The 8,574-nt window shown below is 41.8% G+C and overlaps 1 protein-coding gene and 1 pseudogene across 1 annotated transcript; both read left to right on the top strand.

Annotated features, from left to right (window-relative positions):
• The first annotated feature begins 3,654 nt into the window (after positions 1 to 3,654).
• LOC127486500 (mRNA export factor pseudogene) lies at positions 3,655 to 6,320 on the top strand (annotated as a pseudogene).
• Positions 6,321 to 7,790: 1,470 nt separating this feature from the next.
• LOC138847780 (high mobility group nucleosome-binding domain-containing protein 5-like) lies at positions 7,791 to 8,348 on the top strand. Its single transcript, XM_070067579.1, has one exon. It carries the CDS (start codon positions 7,791 to 7,793, stop codon positions 8,346 to 8,348), a length of 558 nt encoding a protein of 185 aa, XP_069923680.1.
• The last annotated feature ends 226 nt before the right edge of the window (positions 8,349 to 8,574 follow it).

The raw sequence follows: 8,574 nt of genomic DNA, 5'->3' as shown, positions 1-8,574 counted from the left end.
TGGACTGTGATAGCCCATGTGGGGGACCTGGATGAAACTCCTGGCTCCTGCATTTGGCATGGCCCAGCCTGGCCATCGTGGCCATCGGGGAAATGACCCATTAAATGGCAGATCTCTCTTTCTCTCTCTCTTCCTAACTCTTGCTTTAAAAAAATAAATAATATTGAAAGGAAAAAGGCAGGAGGAAGGAGGGAGGGAAAGCAGGAGTCAGTGAAAGTGGGAAGAATCATTGCAGGTTTAAAATTGTATATATGAACTACGTGAAATCTGTTCTCTTTATGAAATAAATATGTTTAAAAAGAGGTTATTTTAATGCTAGTACCAGTACAACTTCTATGAAGGGGTGGGCCAGCTCTGGTTTAATAAACCCCTAAACATCAACTCATGTGTGTCCTTTCTCACTATATACTCCACTTGTTTCTTTCCTCACACAATTGTGAAGAACAAGTATAGTTCAGGACATACTTATATCAGGGAGGAATGCACTTGAAACATGCATTGTATGGAACAACTCTGATTCTATGCATTGAATACAGCTCCACGGGATGCCTCCTTTAAACCTGATTTGAGGACAGCTTCCCAATATTTGCTTACATGAGCTCACATGAAATCTTTCAAAACATATTCTACACTCTGCTGCACCCACATACTTCTCTTTATTAACCTTCTACCCTGATATCTCACCCATAAGTCTTGTCTTTGGGGACTATAATGTAGCCTTCTGTGTGACATAAGCCTGGTGTCATGTTAGCCTCTATGTTGTAGAGCTGCCCACCTTGGGTCCCACCACAGAATACCTTTCCCTCATACCACACAGGTGGGACCTGCTTTATTGCTGATACTCACATGCATCAATAATGGGCTATAAATGATTTGCAGAAGTTACCTTATCTTCAAGTTAGGTACCCATATCCCAAAACCCCTCTGCCTACTGTCAACATGAGCACACATACATGCATGCACACATGCATGTGCACACACACACACACATACACAAACACACGCAAATCTAGACTGTTTCCCTTCTGTCAAAACATTGATATCCATTTTATAATGATCTTATTATGCAACAATATAGAGAGCATGATCTTTTCCTGTTCATATTCTCATTATTATTAGTTTTACTAATATCTTATTGAGAAAGTCAGAATGGTTATGCAGCTGGCTTGAAACCTTCCTTTCTTGGCCTAGGCTTTTATGTAAGCAGGCTCTTCGAATGTATGATATGGGGGTGGACATCCGTGAAGTCACTCTAGATTTGTAGTGGTTAACTCAATAGTTTCTACCTCTCGCTTTGAGGCAAAGGCATCCCAGATTATGAAAATTATTACAATTACAGCAGTGAGGGAGATGAAGGAGCCCATTGATGAAACAGTGTTTCACATTCTATAGGCATCTGGGTAATATGAATATCATCGGGGCATGCCAGAGAGTCCAAGGAAGTGTTGAGGGAAGAAAGTTAAGTTCACTCCTACAAATATTATAGTGAAGTGGATTTTGGCCCAAGTAGGGTCCAGAGTGTAGCCTGAGAACAGAGGGAATCAATGAGTGAATCACCCCCCCCCCCCAAAATGGGAAATACAGCTCCTGTGGATAAGACATGGTGGAAGTGGGCTACCACTTTGGAGAACAATATCTAGGGAAGAGTTGGCTAGTACAATTCCTGTAAGGCCACCTACTGTAAATAAGAAAATAAACCCCAGAGCTCAAAATATGGCTGGGGATCACTTAATATTTCCACCATGTAGGGTTGCTAATCAAATAAATACCTTTACTCCCATAGGAATGGCAATAATTATAGTAGCTGATGTGAAATAGGCTTGTGTATCCACATCCATTCCTACTGTGAATATGTGGTGAACTCAAACGATAAACCCAAGGAAACCAATTGATATCATAGCCCACACTATTCCCATGTAGCCAAATGGTTCTTTTTTGCCAGAAAAATATGTTACAATATGAGAAATTATTCCAAATCCTGGAAGGATAAGAATATATACTTCAGGGTGTCTGAAGAATCAAAATAAGTGTTGATAGAGGATAGGGTCTCCTCCTCCTACAGGGTCAAAAAACGTTGTGTGTAGATTTTGGTCCATTAAGAGTATTGTAATGCCAGCGGCTAGAACTGGCAGGGAAAGAAGAAGAATGGCTGTTATGACAACAGATCATACGAATAAGGGGGTTTGATGCTGAGATATAGCAGGGGGTTTTAGATTGATGATAGTTGCAATAAAATTAATGGCCCCTAGAGTAGAGGACACCCCAGCCAAGTGAAGAGAGAACATAGTTAGATCATCCGAGGCTCCTGCATGGGCTGTTACCCACTAGTGGTGGGTAAACAGTTCAGTCAGTACCTGCACCGGCTTCTACTATTGATGAAGCTAACAGAAGAAGAAAGGATGGTGGGAGGAATCAAAAGCTTATATTGTTTATACGGGGGAAAGCTATATCGAGTTATTAGTGGGACTAACCCGTTTCTGAAATAGGTATCACTATGAAGAAAATTATTACAAAGGCATGTGCAGTGATGATTACATGATAAATTTGGTCGTCTCTAAGTAAAGTTCCTGGTTGGCCTAATTCTGCTCAAATTAACAGACTAAAGGCTGTTCTTACCATTCCAGCTCAGGCTCCAAATAGGAGATAGAGAGTTCCGATGTCTTTATGGTTGGTAGAGAATAATCATCGGTTAATAAACAGAAGCATTGGTAAAATGGCTGAGTAAGCATTAGACTGTAAATCTAAAGACAGAGGTTGAGCCCTCTTTACCAAGCACTGAGGTGAAATTTTCATGTTGAATTGCAAATTCAAAGAAGCAGCTTCTATTCTGCCGGGGCTTCTCCCGCCTTTTTTTTTTTTTTTTCCTTATGGCAGGAGAAGGAGATTGAAGCCAGTTGACTAGGGTATTTAGCTGTTAACTAAAATTTCATGGGGTTGGATCCCACCAATCTAGGGGGACTTAGCTTAATTAAAGCACCTGATTTGCATTCAGAAGATGTGAAGTTAATTTGCAGTCTTTAAGCAGGAGTTAAATATAATTTACTTGCTTAGAGCTTTGAAGGCTCTGGGTCTGTGTAACATAAAACCCTTCTAAGTTTAGCTTAGTACTGAAAATATTGGTGTGAGGGGAAGAAATATTGTTGATAAAATGATTAGTGGGGCTATAAATAGTATGTGTTTCATTGATTTGAATTGCCATTTTGTTTTTAAGTTGTTGGTTGTTGGGAATATTGTCAGTGAGGAAGAGTAGATGAGGCGTAAATAGAAGTATAAATTTAGAAGTGCTAATATAGCCATTGTGGTGGGTATGATGATATTGCCATTTTTTGTTAGCTCTATTCACTTAGGGATAAAGCCTGTTAGTGGGGGTAGGCCTCCTAGTGATATTAAGGTAATTAGGATGGCTGAAACTATTAGTGGGGTTTTATTTCATATTTGTGATAGTGAAAGGGTAGTTGTGCTTGTGTGATGTATAAATATTATGAATATGGGAATTTTAATAGAATATAAGTAATTAGATTTAGAATTATAGTATTTGGATTAAATGTAATAATGGCTACCATTCATCCCATGTGGGCAATTGAGGAGTAGGCTAAGATTTTGTGGAGCTGGGTTTGGTTAAGCCCTCCTCAGCCACCAACTATAATTCATAGGATGGCTACTAACATTGTTATGGTTGAGTCGATTGATGGTGAGATTTGGTAAAGGACAGATAGGGGTGCTAGTTTTTGTTATGTAAGAAGAATGAGTCCTGATTTTTTTTTGTTTTTTTTTTGTTTTGTTTTTTTTTTAGATTTCATATATATATATTTTTAACTTTTATTTAGTAAATATAGATTTCCAAAGTACAGCTTATGGATTACAATGGCTTTTACCCCCAAAACTTCCCTCCCACCTGCAACCCCCCCATCTCCTGCTCCCTCTCTCATTCCATTCACATCAAGATTCATTTTCAATTATCTTTATATACAGAAGATCGATTTATTAGATTTACATTTATTTAAAATACAAAGTGGTGAAATGAAGGGCTGGCATTATGGTGTCATGGGGAAGGCTGCTGCCTGAGATGCCAGCATTCCATATGGGCACTAGTTCTTGAACCAGCTTACTCAACATCCAATCTAACTCCCCACTAATGGCCTGGGAAGATCAGCAGAAGATGGCCCAAGTGCTTAGGGGGACCCCTTGGGTTACTTCTGGGACTCAGAAGTGAAAGGGAGCTATTCCTAATTTAATGATTAATGCTAATATAATTAAGATTGGGGTAAAGTGATTTTGTGGATTATTGTTCATTGGCCAGAGTCAAGAATGTTAAGTGTGATTACTATTATTAAGATTATTGATGCTGTGGCTTGTGTTAAGAAATACTTAGTTGCACCTTCTGTTGATTGTGGTGTGGCTTTGTTAATTAAAATTGGAATAATGGCTAATATATTTATTTCTAGGCCAATTCATATGGTTAATCAGGGGGAGCTAAATACTGTAATTATTGTGCCTAGGAACAGGGTGACTCGAATAATAGTTAGGACTAGGGGGTTAATTAGTATGGGAAGGATATAAACCAACATTTTCGGGGTGTGGGCCTGATAGCTTATTTAGCTGACCTTACTATAGAATTTGGTGTATCAGGTAGCATGAAGAATTTTGAGTTCTTAGGTGTAGGTTCAAGGCCTATAGTTCTAGAAATAAGAGGGCTTAAACTTAACTCTATTATTTACTCTATTAAAGTAACTCTTTTGTCAGACATATTTCTATATGTGAGGGGGAATGCTTGAAAGTATAATGGGTATGGAGATGTGTCATATGCATAGAGCTATCGTAAGAGGTAGGAAACTTTTTCATAGGAGTTGTATGAGTTGCTCATAATGAAATTGAGGGTAGGATGCTCAAATTCATAGGAATGACACTGTTAGTAGGAGGATTTTTACAGCAAAATTAATTGTAAACATTTCTGGATTAGTGTGGCTGTGAAATGAGCCTAAAAATAGGATGTCTCTGAGAGCATTTATTATAATAATATTAGTATACTCAGCTAGAAAGAATAGAGCAAATGGGCCACCTGCATACTCTACATTGTTCCAGGCTACTGGCTTCAGCCAGGCTTGGCCCTAGTTGTTGTACTTTGGGGGAGAAAACTGGCAGCTGGAACTCTCTCTGTCTCTTTCTCTACCTCATTGTTGATTGGTGTTTCAAGGAAATGTAAACAAATAGGCATTAAAAAAACATTCTGTCTTCTGTAATCCCTAGTGGCATATATTTTGTGCACTGTTTTACTGAAAATACCTCCTGTCATGACCTTACTTTGTGACTGAGGGTCCCATTCCATTCTCTGTCCCATTACAGCTCTGAACTCACCTGACCCAGCACCTCAGATTTGACTCTGCCACTGGGCCACTTCTGGATACCACCAGAACAGGGCTTGGGTTGTGTGGCAGAAGCAGGAAGTAGTTACCTGCTGACAAGACCTCATGTAAGCCAATCTGCTGAAAAAGATTTTGGAGGTGTATACACACACACGCACAAACACACACACATCAGTGTGTTGCATTTTGATATAGCAGTGTCAAAATTTAGGACCTCAATAGCAACCAAGTGCTACAGATTGCATAGCATGATACTCCTGTTGGAAGCAAACATTTCATCAAAGCCCCAGTCTACAGTTGTGTGATGTGTGATGACCAATTGCTTGGATGAGACTCAAGTTTTGGGATGCCTGTTTATCAAATCCTATGATGATGTTGCCACACTCTGAAGAGATTTCCTGTACAGATTTGATACAGTATGACCATGGTAGCAACTGTGGAGACAGGCTGACTATCAGTAAGAGAATCAACCTTCTGAATTCAGGGGACTTGAAAACTCCACTGAAACATCAGCCTTGACATGTGCCTACTTTTATAAACAAACAGAACAAGCCAACTGGTTTTGCCCTGGGAACTATTGCAAGGAGAGTTGCTAATCATTATATCAATATTGTAAATCCAGCCAAAGATAACTGCATATCTAAATGTCATCTATCCAATGGAATCAGCACTTCAGTGCCTCAGGTTCTCTGTGGAGTAAATGGAATTTCAATCCACCTGAGTTTTGGCACCCTTGCAACTGTGGGGCCTGTTTTGTCAGATCTGGGACAAAGATGCCAGAAGAAAACTAAAAGCTTCAGGACAGCTCAATCACAGGACAACTTGCTGACTCAATAACAATAGAAACAGATTGCCTATCCTTGCAGCTATGACTTGTCCAAGGGACATGTGGTTTTTAATCCCTCAAAGAAAGACTGCATTTTCCTGAATAAGGGAGCAGAAGAGTATAGCTTATAGGTCAGAGGCATCAGAATTGTCCAGAATTTTTCACACCTCTCTGCACACATTTGAGTACCATGATTGGACAGCTTAATGGATGGAAATGGAGTTTATCCTGGGAGATAACGATGTCATTGTTCACCAGCCAAACAGTGACTCCTTCTCTCCATTGCACACCCGCTACAGGGATTTTCTGAAGTTCCAAGGAGATGGAAATTACTATAAAAGTTATATTTCTATGGGCAATGCCAGAGACTGTGTCATGCTTATTCAACAACATGTATATTCAAGATTATTGGAAAACCGTCTATGGACCCTGTACTTTGTTATAAAACATTTGGGAATTAAAAGAAACAACAAAGTTTGAGCACAACCAGATCAAGTCAACTACAACTACTACCACCTTCCAACTCCAACACCCTCACCAAACCAACAACAAACAAAAACCACACAGGTCCCCATCTACCTACAGTGGAATCTTCATGCCCTGTAGGTGAGTTCTCAGGGTCCCCATTTCTTTCACTGACTTTAACTCAGGGCAACTCAACAAAACTTACCCTCCTGGGGAACAGAGGGGATGAATCTCCCTAATTCTTCTCTCCATTGTGGTCCTGCAATTTGATCTGCTCTAGCCATGTTGTAAGGTAAAGGCTAATGGAAGCACATTGATCAGGTGGTAGAGGATCTAACTGCCTGTTCAGGGAATAGGAAATAGTTAAAAGTACTCTAGTATATTAAGAGGAACCAAGTGGGGTGAAGGCAAAGTACTTTAGTCACATAACCAGGATTTGATCATGGAAAAGGGGCCTGTAATGAACCAAATAGTATTTCAGGCTGAGGGGTGATATGCCATTGTGCCACACCATATACCCACCTTCCAGTTTCTGGGAGTCCAGTCTTCACAACTGTGAGCTTCACCAAAACCATCGCAGTGGGAAGCAAACTTCCTTCCAGGATTATATTTGTGAACCAGTAGGTATGGATAGGGTGACTGGATCACAAGTGGGTGGGGGTCTGTTGGGGTAGAGAAGACTAGTAAGTAGATTTGTTAGGAGGAGTTGGGGATAACATAGAGGCGTAACAGGTAGGATAACACAGGGCAATTAGCAGGTTAGGTATTATAGGAACAGAGTCTTGAAGAGCTGGGCATGGAGTAATTGAGGTCAGGTACTGGGAAGGAGTTTCATTTGTCAGGGAAGGAGAACTGGGAGGAGGGTAGATTAGAGGATTATAATTTGATGGGCCTGAGGCATGGCAAGACTGAGGTGAGAGATCATATGAAGCTAAGGACAGTGTGGAAGATCAGGCTGCTGTGGGAAGCAAGTGGGCAGACAGGATGTAGTCACAGAAGGTTGAAGTTGCTATGTAGAAATGAGAGGAAGGAGGTGGGGGAAGAGGGAGGTAGAGGAAGAGGAGGGTGAGGCTAGGGAGAAGGGCGAGAAGAACAGTGAGGAGGGAAGGAAGGACTAGAAGCAAGGTCAGGCTGGGATGGGCAAGCAGAAGACAGGTGAGGCAAGCATTGAGGTACAGAGCAAAGGTGAGGATGGCGAGGAGGGTGAGAAGCAGGAGCAGCATGAGGCTGAGATGGAGGATAAGGAGGAGGGTGAGGCTGGAATGACATACCAGAAGGAAGGACAGGCTAGGGTGCAGGGACAGAAGGAACTTGAGGCTGGAGTTGAACAGAAAGAGGAGATGGCTGATAAAGAGAAAGAAAAGGAGGGTGATGCTTGGAAGGAGGGCCAGGAGGAGGGTGAGGCTGGAGCAGAGGATCAGAAAGAGGCTGCAGTGGAGAGGGAAGACCAGAATAAGGGTGAAGCTGGTGTAGAGGAAAAGGACAGTGGACAGGATGGCAGAGAGAAGGAAAAGGAGGGTGAAGAGGAGGGTCAGAAGGAGGGTGGTGTTGAGTCTGGGAGAGAGGATCAGGAGGAGGGTGAGCCTTGGGGGCAGGATGAGAAGACAGGCGAGGGTGGCACAGAGAAGCAGGAGGACACTGAGAGTGGGGTGGGAGACCAGGTGGAGGGCAAGGTTGGTGTACAGGTGAAATGAGCGGCTGGCACCATGTTGACTGGACAGAAGGATGGTTGCATTGTGGAGAAAGACTGGAGGAAAGGCCAGGCTTGTGGAGAGCAGTGACAGGAAGGTGGTGTCTTCATAAAAGGGTAGGAGACGGGTGAGGCTTTTGTGCAAGAAGTGTTAGAAAGCATTTCTGGAGATAATGGCCACAAGGAAAAGGAAGGCTGAGAGGAACATCTGGAGGAGGCTGGGACTTGTG

This window comes from Oryctolagus cuniculus, assembly GCF_964237555.1.
Source record: "Oryctolagus cuniculus chromosome 16 unlocalized genomic scaffold, mOryCun1.1 SUPER_16_unloc_1, whole genome shotgun sequence".
NCBI classification, from domain to species: domain Eukaryota; kingdom Metazoa; phylum Chordata; class Mammalia; order Lagomorpha; family Leporidae; genus Oryctolagus; species Oryctolagus cuniculus.
The sequence above is the reverse complement of the archived record's forward strand: the minus strand, read 5'-3'. Positions and strand labels throughout refer to the sequence as shown.

Coding starts and splice junctions, on each gene's coding strand:
- LOC138847780 (XM_070067579.1), top strand. CDS start 7,791: ATGGGCAAGCAGAAGACAGGTGAGGCAAGCATTGAGGTACAGAGCAAA.